The sequence below is a fragment of the Canis aureus genome, chromosome 9, assembly GCF_053574225.1.
Source record: "Canis aureus isolate CA01 chromosome 9, VMU_Caureus_v.1.0, whole genome shotgun sequence".
Taxonomy (NCBI): Eukaryota; Metazoa; Chordata; class Mammalia; order Carnivora; family Canidae; genus Canis; species Canis aureus.
Window position 1 is genome coordinate 73,884,679 of NC_135619.1, and position 26,900 is coordinate 73,911,578.

Below are 26,900 nucleotides of genomic sequence, written 5' to 3' on the forward strand. Positions count from 1 at the left end.
GCGCGGGGGGCGGGGCCGGCCCGCGTCGGGTTGGGCTGCGCGCGGCTTCCCCCCCGCCGGCCCGCCCCAGGCCCCGCCCCCCCCGCCCGCTCGCGGCTCCCGGAGTAGTTGGTGCCAGTGAAGTGCGGGCGGCGATGAGAGCGAAAGTTGCGCTCGGCTCGGCGCTGGGGGCTTGAAGCGGCCCCGCGCTCCGCCCGCCGGGCCACCCCCAGCCCCGACTCCGCGCGCCCGCCGGCTCCCGCCGCGCCCGCCCGCCCCGCGCCCGCCCGCGCTCCCTCCCCCCGCCCCCCCCGGCTCGGCGCCCCCTCCTCAGGAGCCGCGGGGCCCCGCCACTTTCGCCCGGCCCCGGCCCCGGCCCCGGCCCCCGCCGATGCCGGCCATGGTGGAGAAGGGCCCCGAGGTCTCAGGGAAGCGGAGAGGGAGGAACAACGCGGCCAGCGCGGCCGCCTCGGCCGCCGCCGCCTCGGCCGCCTCAGCCTCGGCCGCCTCCGCCGCCTCGGCCGCCGCCTCTGTGTCTGTCTCTGCCTCGGCCGCCTCCGCCTCGGCCGCCTCCGCCTCGGCCGCCGCCGCCCCCAATAATGGGCAGAATAAAAGTTTGGCGGCGGCGGCGCCCAATGGTAACAGCAGCAGCAACTCCTGGGAGGAAGGCAGCTCGGGCTCGTCCAGCGACGAGGAGCACGGTAGGTGGCAGCCGCCCCGCGCCGCCCGCCCGCGCCCGCCCGCGCCCCGCGCCCCGCGCCCGCCCGCCCGCGCTGACCGCCGTGCTCTGCTTCCCCGCAGGTGGCGGCGGCATGCGGGTCGGACCCCAGTACCAGGCGGTGGTGCCCGACTTCGACCCCGGTGAGTAGCGGCCCCGCGACCCGCGACCCGCCACCCGAGGGGGCGGGGGCCCTCGGACAACTTTCTTTTTGTGTGTGTGTGTGTGTGTGTGTGTGTGCGTTCGCCCTGCCGTCCGCGGGGAGAACAGCAGGGCGCGAGCCGGGAGGGACACACACACGCCCGAGCGTGGTCCGCGCGCGCGCCTCGGCCTCGGCGTCGGGGGCGCGGCCTGGGGACTCCCGGGGTCCCGGGGCGCCGGCCGGGGGGCGCGGTGGCCGCGCCGGAGAGTTAGCGTGCTGCGAGCGCCCGGGACTCGGGACGTCCTCGCGCCCGTCGCAGCGCTTGAGGGGTCCCTCCCTCCTCCTGCCGGCCCCTCGGGCTCGCGCGGCTTCCCTGACTCCCCTCCCAGCCTGAGGGGGACCTGACGAGCGACCCCCCCGCCCCCCCCCATCACTTAAGAAGTGTGCTTCCCAGAGGGCGCCTGCCTGAGGGAAGAGAGGCTCGCTCGTGGCAGCTGATTTTAGGACCTATTTGTGAATGTCCGTAGATTTCTTTTTTTGTGTGTGTCTCTGTGTGTGTGTGTGTGTTTCCTTGAAGGAAGGGGTTGTGAAAGAATAGCTCCAGAAGCTTTCGCCTAGCTAATGATTTCCACCTCCGAGAAATCCCTACACCCTTTCAGAACGGCACATTTACTTTCCCGGCTGCTGTTTGTGCGTGGAAGCAAATTTAAAGTGGGTACCGGGAGGGGAGGGGAAAAAAAAAAAAAGAATCTAATCAGACAAAGGAATTCGTCAGATTTTAATGCGTGAGATTCTAGCCCTTCCCCGGAGGAGACTGTTCCTCAAAGGTTGTTGGCGTGGAAGATGTTTGAAGGGACGTGGGGTTTTCCTTTCAGAAACAAGATTCAAAAGAGAATCTTTTGCAGGGCTGGAGTTATTAACAAGGCTTTCTGGTGTGGAGGGCTTTCGAGCTGGAGGGTATCTATGTAGGTTATAGCACTAGTTTATTTGAGAGAATGAATGCATAACATGCTTTTCCTTGGAAACAAGACTGCAGAAAATTGCAAGGATCTAGTCCTTGAAAAAGGAGATTGCTCTTAAGCTGTTATTAAGGTACTAAACTCTGGGTGTTCTTTGAAGTGAAAATACACAGCAATCGGTGAGTGAGCTTTTGGGCACTCTGGAAATAAATGACCTTGCCCATGTTTGCCTTCTAGATTTTAGTCTGTTGATTTAAATCTCTTGAATTTATGTAGTCTAGCACCCAGGTTTGTATTCCTTTTAAATTCGTATTAGTCTTTTTGATAGTTTCCCCTTCCCCCACATCTTCCTTTTTTGGTAGTGACTTCTCATTTACAAGAGTGACAGGATAGGACTGGGAGACCAAGGCTTTTTCTCTCGTATGCGTGCCTTCTCCATTCCCACGTTCGCCACCAGGGGAAGCATACTGTTTTTTGGTTACAGTTGACCCTATCTTCATTTTGTAGGTCAAGTCCATCTTTGTTTTAATACACAGAACATAAAGCAAAGGTTGTCACAAGTTTCCCACACATATTTTAAAAAATCAACTTGCACAGATCTTTTAGTTTTAGTAAGTTGGTAGATTTTTAATATGTTTTGGTTACATTAGTTTTGAAAGCTTTACTTAAATACAGTTGGATGTGACTAAGGAAAAGTGCCAATTTGATGACAGCAACAGGAATTAGACTTCTGACCTTCTTCTAAATATTGGTGTCTACCTCTGTATTGTTAGTAGTGCGCCTGACTTCTTTGGGTTCATTTTCTTTGAAACAGCAGGTGTAGTAGGATCATACTTTGAGCTGTCCTTGTATTTTTGATGGAATAGGCACAACCATAAAGATGCTAGAGACCGGCCTTTCTAAAAAGTAAAACATTATAAGTGTTCCGCAGTAGTCTTACTGCCAGTTGATTGGGGTTTGGTGTTAGTATTTACAAATTTCTTGTTTTGTGTTGTTTTAATTTGGAAAGGAATCTTACTGAGAAATAATTTTAAGCCCTGTTTTGCCGATCTGAGCAGTGGGACACATTCATAGATATGGCTGAAAATTGTGGAACCTTATTGTTTCCTGGAGATTTTTTTTTTTTAAGGTTTGTCCTATCTTGAACTTAAAGTCTTAAGTCAAGAGGTGACTTCTGTTTTGGAATAGAAATGGTACACCGTGTTTGTTTCATGGCAAAAAACATTTTTTTTAGGTCTTTAGACTGAAAGGTTTTATGAGAAGCTAGGAATAATACGGAATTGAAATTGTGATTGTTAGTGCATGTTATTTCTCCCTGCCTTAGTTTTGAATTAATTTTGAATTTATTTTTTATTTTATTTAAAAAATTTTTTTAAAGATTTTATTTATTTATTCATGAGAGACAGAGAGAGAGAGAGAGAGAGAGAGAGGGGCAGGCAGAGGCACAGGCAGAGGGAGAAACAGGACCCTCGCAGGAAGTCCAATGCGGACTCGATCCTGGGTTTCCAGGATCACTCCCTGGGTGGAAGGCAGGTGGTGCTAAACTGCAGGGCCACCCAGGGATCCCCTGATTTTATTTCTTTAAACCAAAACTTGAACAAATGAATGTGAAATTCCTCAGGAAGCCTTTTCTTTCTTCCTTCCTTCCTTCCTTCCTTCCTTCCTTCCTTCCTTCCTTCCTTCCTTCCTTCCTTTTTCTTTCTTTCTTTCTTTCTTTCTTTCTTTCTTTCTTTCTTTCTTTCTTTCTTTCTTTCTTTCTTTCTTTCTTTCTTCTATCTCTGGTAAAGACGTGTGAGTGGAAGAAATTGATTTTAATTAAAAAAAAAATTTTATCAACAGTATCCCAGCTTGACCCTATGTAGCTTTAAAAGCAAGTGGTTGAAGCTGGGAACACCTGACATTCCCTGTAAAGTCCAAGGCAGATCCACTTCTGTCATTCCTCACAGACGGTGAATGAAATGAATGGAGCACTGTAGCTCTAAAATGCTGATTCAGAGGAAGACCCAGACTAGATTTTTGGACTTTGGTGTAACTTGGCAATTAAAATGATAGAAAAAGTTTTATCAATTAGTTTTAAAAACAAAGACCAGAATGTAGTTCTATATCTTTAACTTAGGCTTTGTTCCCACATATGGTGTCCAGACTGTCTTTCCATACCCCATGCTGTAGCGTATGCCAAGTTGTCATTGGTTTCTTTCAGAATTTAGTAATCATAGAATAGAGTAAGAGGGAGGAATGCTTATTCTGTCCTACCTCTGGTTAGTTATTTCCTATACTTGTAAAGCATGATTTAATTTGAAATGAGTAGTGTTTTTCTATACGAAGATATGAGTGTTTCCATGATCTTAGCAGTAAGCATGCAAAGGAAGGAATCTGTAGCCTATATATATATATGTATTTTTTTCATAGCCTATACATTTCTATCATTGTTTGGTACTCTTCCTCTTTTGTCTTTTGGCCGGAGAAACACAGTGACAGGATGTTAAGGCTGACTCAAGTTCTTTGTTTTCTGAAGCATGGGTTATTATGTCAACTTTTATCCTGGGTTGGTTTTTAGTATCACAGTTCACTGATAGTAAAATTAAGACTCTTCCAGAAGAGGAAATTATTAATGGAAAATATTTTTGAGATAATAGTCCTTTAAAAAAGCAACCTATATTTGGAACATTGAATCCAGTTTAATGATACTTACCTGGCAGGGGAGATACCATGATCATGAATCCAGTTTAATGAGATTTGAAAATTTGGGTTGTCTTTGGCTCAGCTGTCACTTCAAAGTTGATTTCTGTTGGTATAATGTGTTATGCTTTAGTGTGGAATAATGTTATTGAACAGAGGGTCTTGACCTGCTTTTCATTACTTTTTACTGTGTTCCTCCTTGAACATTATTTTCTATGCTTCAGTTTCATTTTAAAAATCAATTTTATAGATATTCTAAAATTCACAAGTTATGGTGAATGTTTTGTGATTTAAACATACTTGGAGTGTTCACCCAAATGAGAGGTTAGGGTAATGATAAATCCTGTGATAATCAACTTCATTAAGTAGTGCGGTAGAGAGACACCTAGGACTGGTTGTTAGGAGATTGAATGCCATAGCTCTGTGACTAAGCAGGTGCTAAAGGTAGAGCTGGTCACTTTATCCCCAGGAACCTCAGTTTCCTCAGTCATGAATCAGGGTGGTTTGCATCACTAATAGTCCATCATTATGTCAGTTATAGTCCTCTTTGTAATTCTTTTGAGATTTATTTTATTTTATTTTATTTTATTTTTTTTAATGATAGGCACGCAGTGAGAGAGAGAGAGAGGGGCAGAGACACAGGCAGAGGGAGAAGCAGGCTCCATGCACCGGGAGCCCGACGTGGGATTCGATCCCGGGTCTCCAGGATCGCGCCCTGGGCCAAAGGCAGGCGCCAAACCGCTGCGCCACCCAGGGATCCCTATTTATTTATTTTAAAAGACTTTATTTATTCATAAGCGAGAGAGAGAGAGAGAGAGAGAGGCAGAGGCAGAGGGAGAAGCAGGCTCCATGCAGGTAGCCTCACGTGGGACTTGATTCCGGTCTCCAGCATCAGGCCCCTGGCCCAAGGTGGCGCTAAACCGCCAAGCCACCTGGGCTGCCCAAGATTTATTTATTTTAGAGAGAAAGTGTAAGAGCATGAGCTTGAGAGCAGGGGGAGGGGCAGCGGGAGAAGGGTGAGGGGGTGGCGGGGAGAGGGAGAGACAGACTGTCCACTGAGCACGGAGCCCAAAGACCTTGAGATGGTGACCTGAGCCAAAACCAAGAGTTGCCAACTTAACTGACTGCGCCTCCCAGGCTCCCCTTTCTTTGTAATTTCATGTTTCTTTTCTCTTTCTTTTTAAAAAATATTTTATTTATTTGAGAAGGAGAAAGAGTGGGCAGGAGCAGTGGGGAGGGAGAAGCAGACTTCCCGCTTAGTGGGGAGCTCGTCAAAGCATAAGCATAAGTTGGGCTTTATCCCTGGATCCCAGGATGCCCGGATCAAGACCTGAGCAAAAGGCAGCTGCTTAACCAACGGACCCACCCAGGCACCCTATTGATATATCGTTTAAATAAGATGTTAACATGGGACACCTGAGTGGCTCAGTGGTTGAACGCCTGCCTTTGCCTCCCGGTGATCCTGGATTCCCGGGATCGAGTCCCACATTGGGCTCCTTGCATGGAGCCTGTTTCTCCCTCTGCCTATGTCTCTGCCTCTCTCTCTCTGTCTCTCATGAATGAATAAATAAAATCTTAAAAAAAAAGATGTTAACAGTAAGTCCTAAAACTCCTCTATTTTTTTTCAAATTAGTCAAATTCAATTAAAAAAAGTGGATCTTTTTTTTTTAAGATTTTAAAGATTTTATTTATTTATTCTTGAGAGACAAAGAGAGAGAGGCAGAGACACAGGCAGAGGGAGGAGCAGGCTCCATTCAGGAAGCCTGCCGCGAGACTCGATCCCGGGACTCCAGGATCATGCCCTGGGCCGAAGGCTGGCACTAAACCGCTGAGCCACCCAGGCGTCCCAAGATGTGGATCTTAAAAAAAAAATTGGACACTAGACATAATTTTTAAAGTTTCTAGCTTTTCCCTCCCTCAAAATAATGAGAGCAAAAATTGTAATGCCCATCTAATCCAACCTTCCTATGTCCTAGATGAGGAAAGTAAGAGCTAGAGAGAAAATGACTTATCTATCACTGAAAGTGTCATAAGGTTGACTTGAGGCCTTAGGAGGCCAAACTTCATTCAAACTTGTGTTATTTTAGATGCTATAGAGTCTTGTTACTGGGTACAGTAATTAGAAACAACAATATGTGTTCATAATTTTAGAACCAGAAGTAAGAATTTAAAAATTTTAAAAATTGAAGTGACTGCATAGTTATTATCCATAATTTGAATGTCTTAGAATACCATAGAATAGGAAAAAATTATAATGATAGTTATTTAAAAAAATATTCAGATAGAATAGAAAGTAATACATGTACCCACCACTGTGATTAATACTTAATATTAGGCTGTATTTGTGTCAGGTGCAGCTGAAGGCTAATTCTCTCACTTCCTCCACTAATTTGAAGTCGATTTATGTTTTTCCTGTGATAGTTCATTTGCATCCTCTGAGAAGCAGATGCCAAGACAGGATTAGATGTACAAGTGGTTCATAGGGGTAAATGCCTGTGAAGGATAGAGAGGAGAGGAAGGTTAGGTGGCAAAAGCCTTCAAAGTGTATGTTGGCCTGACACCCCAGAAGGCAGACAGAAGGCAGGATGATTTGTGGTTGGATTCAGGAGCCTAAGGTTGGAGTGCAGCTTGGAGAAAGTCTCAGCCAAAGCATATTGATGGTTAGAGGAGTCCATTGGGCAGGGGTGGCCCTGCTCTAGAATGCTTGCTGTGTTCAGTCATTGGCCTGGCTCTGGTATGAATGCTGCAGTGGATCCCAAAGGTGCCAGGCGGATGGGACTGCCAGCTAATTAAACATCTCTCAGCACTTTTTCTCTTGAAGGGAAATCTAAGTGCCATGCTCTTGAGGCCTTCAGAATTCCTGTGCATGTTTTTGTGTTTTAATACGTACTTATGTGTGATAACATATTCTATTATGTCAAAGTCTTTTTGTAAATGAAATTATTTTGTGTATCATTTGCTTTGATGCTTTCCAAACAAGTACATGTCCACTAACAAGGCACATGAGTTTCTTTTCACCCAATCTTCACTATACTGTTAGATCTATTAACTTTTTGTAGTACTATCCTTTTGTGGTTTATGTTGGCATTTTTTTTTAAAGGTTTTATTTATTTATTTGAGAGAGAGCATGAGAGCACACAAGTTGGGGGGGGGTGGACAGAGGGAGAGGGAGAAACAGACTTCTTGATGAGCAGGAAGCCCCAACTCGGGGCTGGATCCCAGGACCCTGAGATCATGACCTGGGCTGAAGGCAGATGCTTGACTTATTAAGCCACCCAGGTGCCCTGTTGTCATTTTTCTAATTACTGGTGAGGTTAGATGTCTTTTTATATGTTTTTTGGCTACTTGGGTTCCTTGTATGAGTATGTCTTTTGCCGTTTTTCTTTAGGGTGTTGGTCTTATTGATTTGTGTGAGTTCTTTATATATTTGGAACTGATCCTTTGTTAGGGTTGCATATGTAGAGTTTTGTTTTCTTTTTATTATGGGGGGTGTTGCTTGAGTTTCTTTGATTAGGAAGGAATAAAAATAATGTCCCTGATTCAATACATTTCTGCTGAAAGACTGGCCTTTTGTATGTAGCTCCTGTAATATTTATCACTGGGATCCTTTATTTGTAAGATGAATATTACTGAGAATTGGTATCTTTTTTTTTTGTTTGTTTGTTTCAGTGTTAGTTCATTTTGGTATACTAAATTATTAACTGATTGACCCAAATTACAGTGCCAGATGACTTGGAAAGCTCTGTCCGCATGTAGTTAAAATAGCATGTTAGAGGTTAAAGTTAATGGCTTTAGTTCCTGTAATGGTTGACTAGTTTCTTACAAATGGTTAAGATGCTAAATTCATCTGTTTGATGGATTTGCCACTGAATATAAGGGAATGGGTGAGGGTGTGGATGGGGAGGTCAAACTTGTCATCACTAACAGAAAACCTTCATAGGAATGATCTGTAAATGCCAGGTCAAGGTGTGCTTATTGTGTGCCAGTCTGGTTTGAACACTTTATATTTATTAAATAATTTAACAACAGTCATAACAATCACACGAGGTAAAGTTGTTATCCCCAGTTTCCAGATGAGGAAACAGAGGCTTACTGTTCTGGTTTGACCTAATAACTTGCCCAAGGTAGTGTATTCTAAGATGCTATTAGTTGTAGATGTGCCATTATTTTATATATCCCCAAGAAAGGAAAAGCTCCCAAGTTACCATTAACTGTTAAGTTGCAGTCAGATTTCAATCTAGTATATTTCAGGGAGAGTCAGCCAGAAATCCTCTTTAAGAAGAAAGGGGAGTAGTGCTTAATGGATCAATTGATTAGTTGTTTCCATGTGCTCTTAGGTGTTCTGGAGTTTTATATTTAGGGTTGCCAGAGTTGTCTTCATATACAGTTTATATTCCTTATTTCTGGCAGTGAAGACAGATTGGTTTGGTTGAATGCCACAAATTGGAGTGAGTTGCTTTACTCCTGCATTTATGTTGAAATAGTCCTCTTCAAGGCTTAAAACACAATTGTAGGGGTTTTTTTTGGGGAGAGGGGCGATTTCTTATGATTGTGTGATTTAAGGTTATAATGGATAGTGTTGTGTTGGCTACTCTTTTAGTTTAATGACAGATATAATATTTAGGGGATCCCTGGGTGGCTCAGCGGTTTGGCGCCTGCCTTCGGCCCAGGGCATGGTCCTGGAGTCCCAGGATCGAGTCCCACGTCGGGCTCCCTGCATGGAGCCTGCTTCTCCCTCTGTCTGTGTCTCTGCCTCTCTCTCTCTCTGTGTCTTTCATGAATGAATAAATAAAATCTTAAAAAATTATATTATAATATATTATATATTAATTATATATATATATATATAGGTTTGTAGCTCCAAATATTTTTTATTTTATTTTATCGGAGTTCAATTTGCCAACATATAGTATAACACCCAGTGCTCATCCCGCCAAGTGCCCCCCTCAGTGCCCATCACCCAGTCACCCCACCCCCCCGCCCACTTCCCCTTCCACTACCCCTTGTTTGTTTCCCAGAGTTAGGTGTCTCTCATGTTTTGTCATCCTCACTGATATTTTCACTCATTTTCTCTCTTTTCCCTTTATTCCCTTTCAAGAACCATGTCTTGAATAAGGTGTGAAATGATAAAATACCTGAGAGAGTATTTTAACTAATTATTTTTCAGAGGGTTTTTAAAAAACATTTATTTATTTATTTATTTATTTATTTATTTATTTATTTATTTGAGAGAGAGCATGAATGGGGGCGGGGAGAGGGAGAGCAGACTCCCCAGTGAGCAGGGAGCCCTATACAGGACTTGATCCCAGGACCCTGGGGTTATGACCTGAGCCAAAGGCTGATGTTTAACCTACTGAGCCACCCTGGAGCCCTTAGAGAGAGTATTCTTAAAAATTCTTGATTTCACCTGTACCAGCTATCTGGTTAGTATTGTTCAGCAGCTAATTTCCCTTTCTTGCATGTTATTCCCATCCTCCCTCCCCTACTCAAATCCCCCCCCCCACCAAACTAACCCTGCCCCCCAATCCAAAGTATTTATTTCTCGATGCTATTAGTTAATTTTGTTCTGTTTTTCAGAGACCACAGAATAAAGAAAATTTGCAAGTCTTTTTCTGATTGACTCAAATGTGAGCTGTGCCATGTTTGATTTTATCATAGTGTAATTTAACTAAGGACCAAATTACCTAGGGACTAATTGTTGTCTGCAGAGAACCTCAAGGCTTCCTTTGTACTTAAACCGAGGGCACTCAGGTAGTCTTTGCTCCTAAAGTTTGGCTATAATGTCCTTCTTCCCCAGTTTCATCTAGTGGCCAGGAAAGACTACCTGATGGCCCTTATCTGAAAAAGTTAATTAAAAATTTGGGGTTACATTAATATTTTCCTGAACCTCGGGTATTTCTGTGTTGTTTTATGCACATACACTCGCTCACTGAAGGTTATATTCTTCTACTGGCATGGAAGCTTTTGGACTTTGGGGTTGTTATGCTTTCAAATTTAGCATGGACCTAGTAGGGAGACCAGGATAGTAGAAAGAAAGAATATGTAATTAGTTTGGTCTTAATACTGTTAAGTTTTCTGGGAGCAAGTGGTACCATATACTTCTGCTTTTATAGAGTGCAGTAACATAGTTTTTTGAGTCACCAATTCAGGTTTAAATATTTTAAGGCTGGGACAGCTGGGTGGCTCAGCGGTTGGGCATCTGCCTTCAGCCCAGGGCGTGATCCTGGAGACCCGGGATCAAGTCCCACATTGGGCTCCCTTTATGGAGCCTGCTTCTCCCTTGGCCTGTGTCTCTGCCTCTCTCTGCGTGTCTCTCATGAATAAATAAATAAAATTTTTAAAAAATATTTTGAGGCTCATCTGCTGACTTGTCACAGCTGAGTGTGGTTCTGAGTTTAATAAGAACGTGTGCTTGGTTTGGCTGACTTTCTTTGAATAGGCATTTTATAATGGACATTTAATAGCTAAGCAGAGGTAGAAACCCAAGGAAAAATGAACTTTCAAATTGCAGGTAAAAGCCAATTTTTTGGGCAGCCCAGTGGCTTAGCAGTTTAGCGCCGCCTTCAGCCCAGGGTGTGATCCTGGAGACCCAGGATCGAGTCCCACGTCAGGCTCCCTCCATGGAGCCTGCTTCCCTCTCTGCCTGTCTTCCCCCCCCCCCCCCCCCCCGTCTCTAATAAATAAAATCTTGAGGGGAAAAAAAAGCTGATTTTTCCCAATTTATATGGTTTTCTTACCGTGAAAAAAATTTTTTTTTAAGATTTTGTTTATATATTCATGAGAGACAGAGAGAGAGAGAGAGAGGCAGAGATACAAGCAGAGGGAGAAGCGGGCTCCATGCACAGAACCCTAGCAGGACTCAATTCTGGGACTCCAGGACCATGCCCTGTGCCAAAGGCAGGCATTAAACTGCTGAGCCACCCAGGGATCCCCCTCTTACTGTGATTTTGTATAAATTTTTTTTCTTCTAAGGTGAAATTCATATATAACATAAAACTAACCATTTTATTTATTATTTAAGATTTTATTTATTTATTTGAGTTAGAGAGAGATAGTGAGAGAGGGCACCAGTGGGAAGAAGAGGGAGAAGCAGGCTCCCTGTCAAGCAGGTGCCCCAAAACTAACCATTTTAAAGTGAATAATTTATTGGCATTTAGTACATTCATTAGCACATTGTGCAGCTACCCCTGTCTAGTTCTTTTTTTTTTTTTTTTTAAAGGTTTTATTTATTCATGACAGAGAGAGGCAGAGACACAGGCAGAGGGAGAAGCAGCCTCTATGCCGGGAGCCTGATGTGGGACTCAATCCCGGATCTCCAGGATCACACCCTGGGCCGAAGGTGGCGCTAAACTGCTGGGCCACCCGGGCTGCCCTACCCTGTCTAGTTCTAAAACATTTTCATCCCCGTAGAAGGACTCTCATCCATATTAGGCAGTTACTTCCCATTCCCCACTATCCTAGCCGCTAGTACATTGCTGATTGTATATACAGAGGCTACTACTGTGAGATGTGGGACAGTGGAGTCACCAAATCCCTCCTTTGGGGGAGCATGGGGGAATTGAAGGAACCAGGAAGTTTTAGGTGATATCAGCCTTTGAGCCAAGCTTTAAAAAATAGTTTTTCAGAGGCACCTGGCTGGCTCAGTCAGTGGAACATGTGACTCTTGATCTCAGGGTTGTGATTTTGAGCCCCAGGTTGGGCATTAAAATAGTTTTTCAGTGTTTATGGTTTTATGATGTTTATTAATTTTAAAATTAATATTCTCTATAAGCTCTAAGTGTTAATTATTTTGAAAATTCTATTTTTAAACGTTTCAATCCAGATTTTTTTTTAAGATTTATTTATTTATTTATTCATGAAAAACACAGAGAGAGAGAGAGAGAGAGAGAGAGGCAGAGACACAGGCAGAGGGAGAAGCAGGCTCCATGCAAGGAGCCCGATGTGGGAGAGAGAGAGAGGCAGAGACACAGGCAGAGGGAGAAGCAGGCTCCATGCAAGGAGCCCGATGTGGGACCTGATCCCCCGTGTCCAGGACCACATCCTGGGCTGCAGGCGGCGCTAAACCACTGCGCCACCGGGGCTGCCCAATCCAGATTTTCTTTTTGTCTTGAGCTGTATTGTCCAATAATATAGCCACTACTATATAAAAATATTTAAATTTGGGGGTGCCTGGGTAGCTCAGTGGTTGAGCATCTACTTTCAGCTCAGGTTGTGATCCCAGGTTTCTGGGATCGATTTCCGCATCAGGCTCCCTAGAGAGAGACTGCTTCTCCCTCTGCCTGTGTCTCTGCCTCTCTCTCTGTGTCTTTCATGAATAAATCAGTAAAATATTTTTTAAAAAGAAGGTGACTCTTGATCTTGGGGTCATGAGTTCCAGCCCCACATTGGGTGTAGAGATTACTTAAAATTAAACGAAAAATGCAGTTCTGTCACACTAGCCACATTTCAAGTGCCAGCAGTTGAGTGTCTGCCTTTGGCTCAAAGCATGATCCTGGAGTCCCAGGATCGAATCCTGCATCTGGCTCCCTGCATGGAGCCTGCTTCTCCCCCTGCCTATGTCTGTCTCTCATGAATAAACAAATAAAATCTTTAAAGATTTTATATATATGTGTGTGTGTATGTGTGTGTGTATGTATATACATACATACATACATATATATATTTTATTGGGGCGCCTGGGTGGTCAGTTGGTTGAGTGTCCTACTCAAGATTATGGCTCAGGTTATGATCTGAGTGAGGGTTCTGGGATCAAGCCCCATGTCAGGCTCTGTACTCAGCGTTTACTTGTCCTTCTCCCCCTGCTCTTCCTCCCTCTTGCATTCTCTCTATATAAAATAAAACCTTAAAAAGTATATATAAAATATATTTCTTTTTTTTAAATATATTTCTTTTTAAAAATATTTTATCTATTTATTTTGAGAGAGCACACACACCGGGGGGGGGGGGGGGAAGGAGAGAATCTCAAGTGTGTGTGTGTGTGTGTTTCATGTCTCTGCTTAGCATAATCTTTCCTTTAATATCTTAGACACATTGAAATGTAGTTATAGTTGTTTAATGCTTTTGTCTACTAATTCTATCTACATCATTTCTGGGTTGGTTTTGATTGATTGATTTTTCTCCTCATTATGGGTTGCCTTTTCTTGCTTCTTTGCTTGTCTGGTAGTTTTTGTTTGGATGCCAGGCATTATGAATTTTACTTTGATGGATGCTGGATATTTTTGTATTTCTATAAATATTCTTGAGCTTTTTTTCTGGGACATGGTTAAGTTCCTTAGAAATAGCCTGTTCGTTTTAGATCATTTAAATTTTAAGTTTTGGTAGGCAGCATCAGAGCAGCATTTCATCTAGGGCTGATTATTTCCTACTCCTGAGTCAAAATTCTTCTGAGTGGGATGCCTGGGTGGCTCAGTGGTTGAGTGTCTGCCTTTGGCCCAGGGCGTGATCCTGGGATCCAGGATCGAGTCCCATATTGGGCTCCCTGCATGGAGCCTGCTTCTCCCTCTGCCTATGTCTCTGCCTCTCTGTGTCTCTCATAAATAAATACAAAATCTTAAAAAAATGTTTATTAAAAGAAACTGTTTTGAGTTCTCTACCCAGTAGTCCATGAATTTTGAGGTTTTGTACTCTTGCTGTTGGCCCTGTGTGAGCTTTGTGGATTGTTCCATTTTAGTGTTTTGAGTGATTCTTTATCCAGAAACCTAAAGTATTTTCTTCATAGGGATATGCAACTGTGCTCCTCAGTACTCTGCTGAATGCTCAAGGGGGACCCTTTGCAGGTCTTTGGCACCCCAGTTCTGTGCAGCTCTCTCTCTCCTGATATTCTTCCCTACAAACTGCCATAGCTTCCTGAACTCAGCTTGTCCCCTCAACACAGAAAGATTGTTTCTCTGAGTCCTTGTCCCCATGCTGTCAGTTGGAAACTTCAGGCAATAAACTGGAGCAGTTGTAGGATTTACTTCATTTCTCATCAGAACTTCAGTTCTCTCAGAACTCAGTGTACTTCATTGCTTGGTGTCCAGTGTCTTGAAAACTGTTGCTTTATCTAGTCCAGTTTTTAGTTGTTGAGACAACAGGGTAAATCTGGTTAATGTCACTCCACTTTGGCTGGAAGCAAAGGGCCAGATTTTTTTAAAAGGGAAGCAGAGGGCAGCCTGGGTGGCTCAGCGGTTTAGAGCTGCCTTCAGCCCAGGGCGGCTCTGATCCTGGAGACCTGGGATCGAGTCCCACATCAGGTTCCCTGCATGGAGCCTGCTTCTCCCTCTGCCTGTGTCTCTGCCTCTCTCTGTGTGTCTCTCATGAATAAATAAATAAAATCCTTAAAATTTTTTTTTTTTTTTTTTTTAAAGAAGCAGAGGGTCACTTAGCTGGCTCAATTGGAAAAGCACAACTCTTGGTCTCAGGCTGGTGAGTTCGAGCCCGACAATGGGTGTAGAGATTACGTAAATAAATAAACTTTAGAAGGGTAAGCAGAGGAATTGAATATATATTTTTAAAGTTTTATTTATTTAATCTCTACACCCAATTTAGGTGTATACGACTCAGAGATCGAGTCCCATATGCTCTTTTGACTCAGCCAGCCGGGTACCCTGTCACAATCCCTTTTTGTTAGAAAACATAAATACTTGTTTTATATATTGTCTTTTGACCTTAGCCTATTTGGTTTCTTCTTGATGTTGTTACAGATTTTACACTTACAAGTTTTGGTTTTATGTTCCTGAAAACATTCTGTAAATCGAATAATAACGGTTTTAGAAATCTTAAGCCAAATTTTATGTTTTTGTATAGCCATTATTCATTTTATTATTTGTAATAAAGTCTTTGTTTGATCCACCTGCTTATTGAAACTTGATGATTCTAGCCCACCGTTTTCCAGAGGAAGATAGTTTTTTTTTTTTAAATACTCACTGTTTTTTTTTTTTAAATACTCACTGTTCTTTAAAAAGTGAATTATTTAAAACATTTGTAATGTATTTTTGAGAAAAGTATGATTTAAGAAATTCCTCATTCTTGGACTGTCTTGGACCTCCATCTTGCTGGAATGTAGTGAAGTATTTGTATGTATTCCTTTTGAAACACTTAGAGAATTTTTATTGTTTTCTAGTCATTTTCAGCTAGATGTCTTTTAGATTTTTGAACATCTGGTGCATTCAAATGCCATATATTGATACTAAATTAAATTACAGTTTTATGGATCAGCTCATGAACTATCATTTTGAGTAGCCACTTGGTGTTCTGCTTGCTTGGCAGCAGGTCAGTTGCCATGGTATTGCCGTTTTTGTGCAGCGTTGTTGATGGTGCAGAGAAACTGGGAGGCAGCAGTGTAGGCCCCCTACCCTTTTAAAAAGTGGGGTATAAATTGAGAGAGCTGAGCTTTAATCTAGCTTTGCATATTAAGTATCTGGGTCATTTTTAAAGAGTTTTATTGCTATAAAAAAGTTTTAAAACCACACTTTCTGCCTTATTAAGAACAAGTAGCAATAGCAAAGTGAAAGTGTTGATACCAGTGATTTCAAGTGTAGGTTCTGCAAACTTTCATGCAGTTGAGACAAAGCTAATGATCATTAGGCATTCTGAAAGCATACAGCTTTTACCTCAAATGTATTCATTGGTTGACTGTGCTTAATTGTGAAGGGAAAAAAAACAAGAGCATGTATAAAACTGGAATTACACTGTGGACAAGTAAGATGAGATGTAATTAGGTGTTTTTCAGTTTTTAGCTTTTTAGAACCTGATTATGACCCTTTGGACACATCTGTTTCCTTGCTTTCACACGTTTCACTTTTGTAAATGGTTTTAGGAACTCATGAGAACGTGATGGACTCCTTATACTTTTGCTGACCTAAGAACACTAAATTTTTCTCTGTGTTAGAGGATATTACATATACAGTTCTTCTAAATATTAATAACTACTTTTTTTGCTAATGAAAAATTTAAACCTGTAGAAAAAACCAGAATGTTAATGAATCCTGTATGTTTAGCAATCAGGTTTAATAATTATGAGATTTTTGTCAAATTCTGTTAATCAAAAGTTTTTATGGGTGAAGTTTAGTAAATTTGCTTTTAAGGGTTATTTGCACATTATAAAATATAAAGTTGTGTATTAGACTTATTTGTTGGATCTACTATTTTCTGTGGTTATAAAATGCCTAGTCTGGTATGATAAATGCCATGTGATAGAGGCATACCTGTGCTTTGAAAGTTTCTGGGTCGGTGGGACAAGGTGACATTGTTGAAATGGGTGTGGAAGAAGAGGCTTTCCTGAAGTGAGCCTTAAGGGGTCTGGAAGGGCAGATGAAGGATGGATCCTCCAGGCTGAGGGAACTGTGTATTTACATAGAGTCCTATGGGTAGAGAGGGATTGACGTTTTTGAGGAATCATGAGTCATTTGGTATAATTGAAACTCATGGAGGTAATCAGGAAAGTGGTGGAAGGTGAGACAAGAGAGATAGGTACATGCCAAATCACAAGGGCCTGTTTGCCAAGCTGAGGAATTTATTTCATTTTTAAATAATAGCTTTATTAAGATGTAATTCACTTACCGTAAAATTCACTCTTTTAAACTGTACAATTTGGTGGGTTTTCATATAGTCAGAGTTGTGAAACCATTACCACTATCTTAATTTCATTTTCATTACTCCAAAAGAAATTCTATACTCATTAGCAGTCATTTTGTATTTGGAATTTATTTTAAGATTTTATTTATTTATTCATGAGAGACACAGAGAGAGGCAGAGAGATAGGCAGAAGGAGAAGCAGGTTCCCTGCAAGGAGCTTGGTGCAAGACTCGATCCCAGGTCCCAGGGATCACGACATGAGCCAAAGGCAGATGCGCAACCACTGTGCCACCCAGGTGCCCCTGGAATTTATTTTAAATGTTTTTAAGGGATTTTCAACAGTCATTAAAGACACAAGTCTCTTTGGTATGTATAAAAATAATACACTTTCCTTAATGTCTGTTTGTATTATGGAAGCAGTAATATTTTTGTGAAATAATGCATGTTGTATTGACCATGCATTTTATTTTTTATTTTATTTATTTATTTTTAGAGCAGGAGCTGGGAAGGGGCAGAAGGAAAGGGAAAGAATCTCCAGCAGACTCCATGCCGAGCGTGGAGCCTGGTTTGGGGCTTGATCCCACAATGCTGAGATCATGACCTGAGCTGAAATCAAGAGCATGATGCTTAACTGACTGTCCATGCATTTTAAAACCACAGGCGTCCCTGACCACGCATTTTCAACCACACTGCTCCACTTTGGAGAATCTTTCTCTCTCTCTTTTTTTTTTTTTAAGATTTATTTTTTCATGAGAGACACACAGAGAGAGAGGCAGAGACCTAGGCAGAGGGAGAAGCAAGCTCCTCGCAGGGAGCCTGATGCAGGACTCCATCCCAGATCTCAGCATCATGCCATGAGCCAAATGCAGATGCTCAACCACTGAGCCACCCAGGTGCTCCCCACTTTGGAGAATCATTGTTTTTCAGTGAGTTACACTGGAGAATTTTAAACCAGAGAGTAGTGTGAATATAATTGCAGTTTGGAAAGATCATTGGTGGTTGTGTTGAAGGGAGCTTGTACGAATGGATTCACTGAAGGTAGAGAATACTAGTCATTCAGAAATTTGTAAATGAGCATCTACTATTTTCCAGACACTGTCCTAGGCACTGTGAACAAACTAGACATTCTCAGCCCTCATGGAATTAAGTTCTTGTGAAGGGAAAGAATTGAGGATGGATTTGAAAACTCTTAAGCCATTAGGATAGATTTTGATGGTAGGTTGAATGTGGGGCACAAGGAGGCCACAGTGACTTCTGGATTTCTGACTTAGGTGACTGGATGATTGATGGTGCCATTTACTGAAATAGGAAATATAGGAGTTTTGAGATTGAGATGCCTGCACATAATAATTCAGGCAGCATTTATTGAGGACTGTCATGGACTCTTCTCCTGTCTTTCTTCTAAGTTAAGTCCATCTTGTGTGTCTTCTGTGTTGTACCTTGTTACTTACTCTGTTATGGCACTTCTGCATCTTTAGTTACTAGCTTTTAAGTTTTCCCTGCTGCTAATTGCAGGTGGAAACTGTCCATATCATTGTTATATCCTCCTGAACACCATTTATTACTAGCATGCAGAATGTAATTCTTTGTCTCCAGTGCTCCTATCCTTCTGTAAGCTGTCATCTTCTGTAACTAGAACACTGCAGTAGCCTTCTGGTAAGTCTCCTGCTTCTGTATGCTAAAATGTAAGTCATTATGTTTCTCCTTCACTTAAACCCTCACAGTGGCCCACATTTGACAGTGGCCTTATATTAGACCGACTCAGTCTGGTCTTTTACTAGTACTCTGACTTTATCTCCTTCCCTTCTTTCAGATCTTTACTCAGATGTTAATCATCTCAGTGAGGGCTATCTTGACCAACCTACCTATTCATCTAGAAGCATATTATTTCTAAAATATGACTTACGATCCAGCTACATATTGTGTGATTCCAACTATATCACAGTTCTGGAAAAGGCAAAACTATGGTGACAGTAAAAAAGATCAGCGGTTGCTAAGGGGTTAGAGTAGGAGCAGGAAGATTAAGCAGAGCACAAAGGATTTTTGGGACAGTGGAACCACTATGATACAGTGATGGGTACATGTCCTTATACATTTATATAAACCCACAGAATGCAAACCAAAGTGAACCCTAAGGTACACTATGAACTTTGTGTGATTATGATGTTGTCAGTGTAGGTTCATCTGTCGATATCCCACTCCCACTCAGGAGGGGGAATGTTGGTAATAGGAGAGGCTATGCATGTGTGGGAGGCAGGCATATGTGGGAAATCTCTGTACTTTGCTCTCAATTCTGTTACAAACCTAAAACTGCCCTAAAAAAAGTAAAGTCAAAAAAAAAAAAGTCAAAAAAAAAAAGTAAAGTCTTGGGGTACTTGAATGGTTGGTTAAGCATCTGCCCTTTGGCTCAGGTCATGATCCTGGAGTCCTGGGATGGAGCCCCCCCACCCCCCGCATCAGGCTACATTCTCTCTCTGCTTCTCCACCCCTCTCCCTAAGCCCCTCCCCCATTCATGTTCTCTCTCTTTCTCACTCAACTATCTCTCAAATAATTAAAATCTTTAAAAAACAAAAAAACTAATTTCCCTGTCTTTTGAAAAAAAAGTTAAATTTAAAAACAGCAACAACAAAAATCTAACCACAAATATCACCATTAAATAGAATTAAACCTTCACTATTTCTTATTTTTTTATTTTATTTTGTTTTTGTAAAGATCTGTTCATTTATTTGAGAGTGTGCGCATGCAAGTGGGGGAAAGGGGCAGAGGGAGAGAATCTCAAGCAGACTCCCCACTGAGTGGAGAGCCCAATACAGGACTTGATCCCATGACCCATGAGATCATGACTTGGGCCTACATTGAGAGTCAGATGCTTAACCGAACTGAGCCACCCAGTTGTCCCTCCAATAAACTATTTTTTTTTCCAATAAACTATTTTTAAATGGTTTGTTTGAACCAGGATTCAGACATGAGCCACATGTTGCCTTTTTTTAAAAAATAGCTTTATTGAGGTATAATTGACATTCAGTAAACTCCTATTTAAAGTGTACAGTTTGATTAGTTTTGACATATATGTACACCTGTGAAGTTATCACCACAATCAAGATACTGATTATATCTATCATTTCAAGAAGTTTCCTTATGCCATTTATTTATTTATTTATTTATTCGTTTATTTTTTTGTTTTTTTTAGATTTTATTTATTCATGAGAGACAGAGAGAGAGAGAGAGAGAGAGAGGGAGAGAGAGGGAGAGAGAGGGAGAAGCAGGCTCCATGCAGGGAGACTGATGTGGGACTGGATCCCAGGACTCCAGGATTAGGCCCTGGGTGGAAGGCGGAGCTAAACCTCTGAGCCACCTGGGCTGCCCTTATGTTTCTTTAATTCCTCTTACCTGCCACTCCTTCAAGCAACCACTGATCATCTTTCTGTCATTATTGATCAGTTTGCATTTTCTAGAGTTTTAGAGAAATGGAATTTTAAATTATTTACTAGTTTGATTTCTTTCATACAGCATACTTATTTTGAGATTCATCCATATTGTTGCATGTATCAATTGATTTTTTTAAAGATTTTATATATTTATTTGAGAGAGAGTACAGACTGGGAGAGAGGCAGATGGAGAGGGAGAGGCAGAGGCAGGACCCCCTCCTCCTGCTCAGCAGGGAGCCAGATCAGGGCTCGATCCCAGATCCCAGGAACATGGGACCATGATCTGAGCCAAAGGCAGACAGTTAGCTGACTGAGCCACCCAAATACCCCTATTTAATTCTTTTTATTCTTGAGTAGTAATATATTGTATGAATACACCAATTTTTAAAAAATCCATTCACCTCTTGATGAACATCTGGGTTATTTCTGTTGTTTGGCTGACAAAACTGCTATGAATATTCATGTATAAGTCTTTGTGTGAGTATATATTCCCTTTTCTCCTGGGTAAAGTATTCAGGAATGGAATCGTATAGGGGTTATATGTTTAATTTTTTAAGAAACTGCAGACTTTTTAAAAAAAAGATTTATTTGACAGAGCACAAGCAGGGGGAGTGGCAGGTAGAGGAAGAGGGAGAAGCAGGCTCCCCACTGAGCAGGAAGCCCAACATAGGACCCTGGGATCATGACTGTTTTTTTTCTTTTTTAAAGATTTTGTTTATTTATTCATGAGAGACACACAGAGAGAGTCAGAGATGTAGGCAGAGGGAGAAGCAGGCTCCTCGCAGGAAGCCCGATACGGAGCTAAATCCTAGGACCCCAGGACTACGCTCTGAGCCAAAGGCAGATGCTCAACTGCTGAGCCACCCGGGCATCTCTGGGATCATGATTTGAGCCAAAGGCAGACACTTAACCAACTGAGCTGTCTAGGCGACTATGAAACTGTAAACTTTTTCAAAGTGGTTTTCCAATTTTATATTCCCACCAACAATGTCTAAAGAATTCGAATTGCTCCACGACCTTGCTAACACTTGGTATAGTCAGTCTTTCTAATTTTAGACATTCTAACGTGTATAGTGGTATCTTGTTTTACTTCTATTTCTCTAGTGACAAATGATACTGAGTTTTGTTTTTAAAGATTTTATTTATTTATTCATGAGAGACAGAGAGAGAGAGAGAGAGAGAGAGAGGCAGAGACACAGGCAGAGGGAGAAACAGGCTCCATGCAGGGAGCCTGACATGGGACTTGATCCTGGGTCTCCAGGTGATCACGCCAATTTTTTTTTTTTTTAAATATGTTCATTTGCCATCCCCATATCTTTTTTAGTGAAATAACTGTTCATTTCCTTTTCTTTCTCCGCTCCATGGCCTGGAAACTCTCTCAGAGCAGTAACTTGGGATAGTTGAAGGCTCATCTCTTGTTTCCCATTTTCAAGGATTGCTGTCTTTTGTTGCCTGACGTCCATTGTCAGGAAGACCGTTGTTTCATAGTTTGTTGTTTAAGATGTTTTAAGGGTGAGGGTCAGTCTAGTTTGTTACAGAATCTTGGCTAAAAGCATACATACTGAATTTTAATATTGAATTTTCTCCTTTTTTTTGTTTTTCCTTATACTTTAGTTTTAGAAAACCACCAGATTGTCTGATTGAGTTTCCCTCATTCTAGGTCTGCTGATTACATCCCCTTGCTGTTTTTACCATGTTCTTTTGTCCTCTGTATTTTTTGTAAACTGGTAGTTGGATTTATTAGGAGGTTGATTTTTTTTTAAGATTTAAAAAATTTTTTTTAAAGATTTTATTTATTTATTTATGAGAATCACAGAGAGAGAGAGAGAGAGAGAGAGAGAGAGGCAGAGACAGGCAGAGGGAGAAACAGGCTCCACATGGGGAGCCCCACGTGGGACTCGATCCCGGGTCCCCAGGATCAGGCCCTGGGCTGAAGGTGGCACCAAACTGCTGAGCCACCCGGGCTGCCCTAGAAGCTTGATTTTTGATTAAAATTATTTTTGTCAGGAATAAGTCATAGCTATTTTTTAAGAAATATTTTAAAATTTTTATTAAAATTAAATTTTTATTTATTCATGAGAGACACAGAGAGAGAGAGAGAGAGAGAGAGAGAGGCAGAGACAAAGGCAGAGGGAGAAGCCAACTCCATGCAGGGAGCCTGACATGGGACTTGATTCTGGGTCTCCTGGATCAGGACCCCTGGGCTGAAGGCGGCACTAAACCACTGAACTGCCCGGGCTGCCCCATAGGAGCTATTTTGACCATCATATTTAAAATGGGAACTTCTACTGCACTCTTGCTCTACTCATTTTGCTCTACTATTTATTTTTTTTTTTTTTAATTTTTTTTATTTATTTATGATAGGCACACAGTGAGAGAGAGAGAGGCAGAGACACAGGCAGAGGGAGAAGCAGGCTCCATGCACCGGGAGCCCGATGTGGGATTCGATCTCCGGGTCTCCAGGATCGCGCCCTGGGCCAAAGGCAGGCGCCAAACCGCTGCGCCACCCAGGGATCCCTACTATTTATTTTCATAGCACCTTCTAACATGCTGTAAATATACATATTTGTTTAAATATCTGTTCTAAAATACAAACTCCGTAAAGGCATGGGTCTTTGTTTTGTAATACCCTTGTTTTATATCTAGATTCTTGTATCCCCAGGGTTTGTTTATTTATTTATTTTTGAAGATTTTTATTTATTCATGAGAGAGAGAGAGAGGCAGAGACACAGGCAGAGGGAGAAGCAGTCTCCATGCAGGGAGCCTGACGTGGGACTGGATTCTGGGTCTCCAGGATCACGCCATGGGCTTGGCCTGAAGGTGGTGCTAAATTGCAGAGCCACCCAGGCTGCCCAATCCCCAGCGTTTAGAACATGATTTAGCACATATTTGATACAAAATAAAATCTCTTGAATAAGTGAATGAAATATAAGGGCACAGAACTGGTAACCTGCCTATCCTTTACTACTCTCCACAGAAAAGTAACATTTTCTTTTGTTAGATTTTTGTGCTTAACAACATTATTAAAAGTAATGTAAAATCATCTGGAATTTGGGCAGTTAGAAATTCCAGGGATGGATTTTGGAGGGGTGCTGTGTCACCAGCTCTACTTCATCTGCTGAGAATAAGCCTCTTTTTGGTAGCTACCAGAGATTGATTGGCTCTTTACAATCCTAACCCATATCTAGCAGCCGTTTTCAGCAGAAATGAAGAACAGTGCTTTGAGTGAGACTGCCCTCTTCCAGCCAGATGTCAGGAGGAAGCTCAGGAACTTTGATGTTCCTGGCAAAATCCTCACACACACCCTCCCTTCTCTTAGCACACCTTGTTTCCCCATCACTCTCTGCCTTGAGAACATCAGTATTAATCTCATTTTTTTTAAGTGATTGGTTACCCAGAAGGCCAGAATTATTGGGTCATCTTCCCATTATGTCCCATTACGTGCACTCTAATCTCCAAGGCTTTATCTACGTTGTTTTTCCTGATCCCATCTCCACCTCTGACCTTTTGAAGTCTTTGCATTGAGCCTTCTGAAAGTCAGGGTGCTTCAGCAGAATCTCCAAATCCTCAGTATCTTTGATGAATTTCCCTTACGTTCTTGTTCTAACAGAAAATTGACTGTCCACTGATGGCACTTTTTCCTTCTAGCACTCCCAAATAGTACTTGTATTTCTGGGCCTGGAAGTGGGATGTCCTCCATGTTCTTTATTTCCAGTTCTGTATCATTCTTCTCCTTTCCCAGAAACTGAATATGATCTCATCAGATTATACCACTTAACTACTGCCTTTTGCTGTAATCTGCCTTTCCATGGACTGCTGAAGGAGTGAACTGTCATTATGGAGCAGCCCTCTTTCTCTAGTATTGCTCCTTAATACCTGCTTTGTGTAATATCGGCCCAGCTGTGCCAGCTCCTTTTTTGTTAATGTGTGCATACTGTCTTTTTTCATCTTTGTGCTTTCATCCTTCCTTTATTCTGATCATTTAGGTATGTCTAAACAGATTTTTATCCAAATCATAAAAGCAAATATTTGCTTTAACCTAAGGCATTTAGTTCCATTTATAGTTTCACTTAAGCATTTACTGATATATTTGTGTTTATATTTACGGACTCAGAGCTTTCTGTTTGACCCACTTGTTCTGTGTTTCTTTTTTCCTTTGCCCTTTTGCATTGTTTTAGTGCTTATTATTCTACTCTCTCTCCTTAGCTTGGTAGTTACATGCTCTTTCTAAAAATACTAATCTCTTAATAGTTATCCTTGAGGTTAGAGGTTTGTTTTTTTTGTTTTTGCTTTTTTTTAGTTTTTTTCCAATTTAAAAAATTATGGTGGAATAGACCTAAAATTTATTATATTTAACCATTTTTAAGTGCACAGTTCGGAAGTATTAAATACATTCATAATGGCCTATACAGTCATACATATCTCCCACCTCCAGAACTCTTTACAGCTTATAAAACTGAAACACTTTTCCCATTAAACAATAACTCTGCATGTACCCCTCCTCCTAGTCCTTGTCAACCACCATTCTATTTTTTGTCTCTATGATTTTTGACTACTTTGAGTAGCTTTTATAAGTGGAATCATATAGAATTTATTTTTGTGATTGGTTTATTTCACTTGGCATAATGCCCTTAAGATTCATCCATGTTGTAGCCTGTGTCAGAATTTCCTTCCTTTTTAAGACTGTTTGAAGGACAGTTTTTCAGGATATAGGTTTCTTGATTGATAGTTTTTTCTTTTTAGCACTTTGAGTATATTGGTCCACTGTCTTCTGGCCTCTGAAGTTTCTGGTGAGAAATCTGATTAACTTATTGAGGATCCTTTATATGTGTTGAGTCATTTCTCTCACTGCTTTCAAGATTCTGCCTTTGTCCTTGACTTTGGAAAGTGATTATAATGTGCCTTGGTGTAGGTCTCTGATTCATCTTACTTGGGGTTTGTTGAGTTTCTTAGATTTTGTATTCATGTCTTTCATCAAATTTGGGAGGCTTTTAAGTCATTATTTCTTCAAATATTCTCTCTGTCCCTCTCTCTCTTCTGGGATGCCCACAATCCATATGTTGGGTGTTCAGTGGTATCCCACAGGTCCCTTAGACTCTCTGTTGCCTTTCTTCAGTCTTTTCTTTCTGTTCCTCAGACTTGACAATTTCCATTTTCCTGTCTTCAGGTTCACTGATTCATTCTTTTGCTTGCTCATATCTCTCTTTGAGTTCTTGTAGTAAATTATTCAGTTAAGTTATTGTACTTTTCAGCTCCAGAATTTTTTTGATTTCTTTTTAGATTCTCTGTCTCTCTCTCTCAAAGAAGATTTTATTTATTTATTTGAGAGGGAGCAGGAGGAGAAGCACAGGAGAAGCAGATTCCTCACTTAGCTGGGAGCCCAAGGTGGAGCTCAATCCCAGGAGCCTGGAGTCATGGCCTGAGCCAAAGGCAGAGACTTCACCGACTGAGCCACCCAGGTGCCTCGGATTTTCTATCTCTTAATTGATTTTTCCATTTTATTTACACATTGTCTTCTTGACTTTCTCCACATGTTCCTTAAGTTCTTTGAGCATCATTAATACCATTGTTTTAAGGTCTTTGTTTAGTTGGCCTGCCATCATCAGGTCTTTTATTTATTTTTAAAAATTTTATTTATTTATTCATGAGAGAGAGAGACAGAGAGACAGAGACACAGGCAGAGGGAGAATCGAGCTCCATGCAGGGAGCCCAATGTGGGACTCAATCCTGGGTCTCTCCAGGATCAGGCCCTGGGCTGAAGGTGATGCTAAACTGCTGAACCCTGGGCTGAAGGTGACGCTAAACCCGGGCTGCCCTCATCAGGTCTTTTAAAGAGATAGTTTCTGTTGAAATTTTTTTCTTCTGCATGCACCATACTTTCCTGTTTTTTTTTTTTTTTGTATGCCTTATGATTTTGTTGTTGAAAAGTGAATGTGATTCTAATAATGTGGTTAACTCTGGAAATCTGATTTTGCCCCTCCCCCAGGTTTGCTGTTTTTGTTGCTTATTCATTAATTCATCTATCCTTTCTCTCTCCCTCCCTCCCATCCTTTCTTCCCTCTTATTGTAGACTATCTCTATGCCAAAGATCATCCTGAGGTATAAATTTAAGGCTTTTCTCAGATCTCTTTTGAGACTGTGCCTTTCTCTGAGCATGTGTGGTTGCTTTCTGACTTTTCCTGTATAATACATGCATTCACTTCTTACAGAAAAAAAAAAAAAAAGCCACCCAGGGGGCACCTGGGTGGCTCAGTCAGTAAACCATTTTCCTTCAGCTCAGGTCATAGTCCTGGGATCCTGTGATTGAGCCCACATTGGGCTACCTGCTCAGCGGGGAGTCTGCTTCCTCTCTTTCTCTCTCTCTCTGCCAACCCCACTCGTGCTCTCTCTGTCTCAAATAAATAATAAAGTCTCAAAAAACAAGCAAACAAACAAACAA

The 26,900-nt window shown here is 41.8% G+C and overlaps 1 protein-coding gene across 3 annotated transcripts in view; it reads left to right on the forward strand.

Moving 5' to 3' along the window:
- Positions 1 to 324: 324 nt before the first annotated feature.
- The window catches only part of RCOR1 (REST corepressor 1), a 130,043-nt gene continuing 103,467 nt past the window's right edge, over positions 325 to 26,900 (forward strand). For 2 of the 3 annotated variants that reach the window (XM_077910687.1, XM_077910685.1), the window contains exons 1-2: positions 325 to 680; positions 781 to 840. In XM_077910687.1, the coding sequence (XP_077766813.1) occupies positions 371 to 680; positions 781 to 840 (370 nt within the window). In that variant the 5' untranslated portion in view covers positions 325 to 370. The remainder of the gene's footprint in view (positions 681 to 780; positions 841 to 26,900) is intronic. The other variant, XM_077910684.1, reaches the window with a different exon arrangement.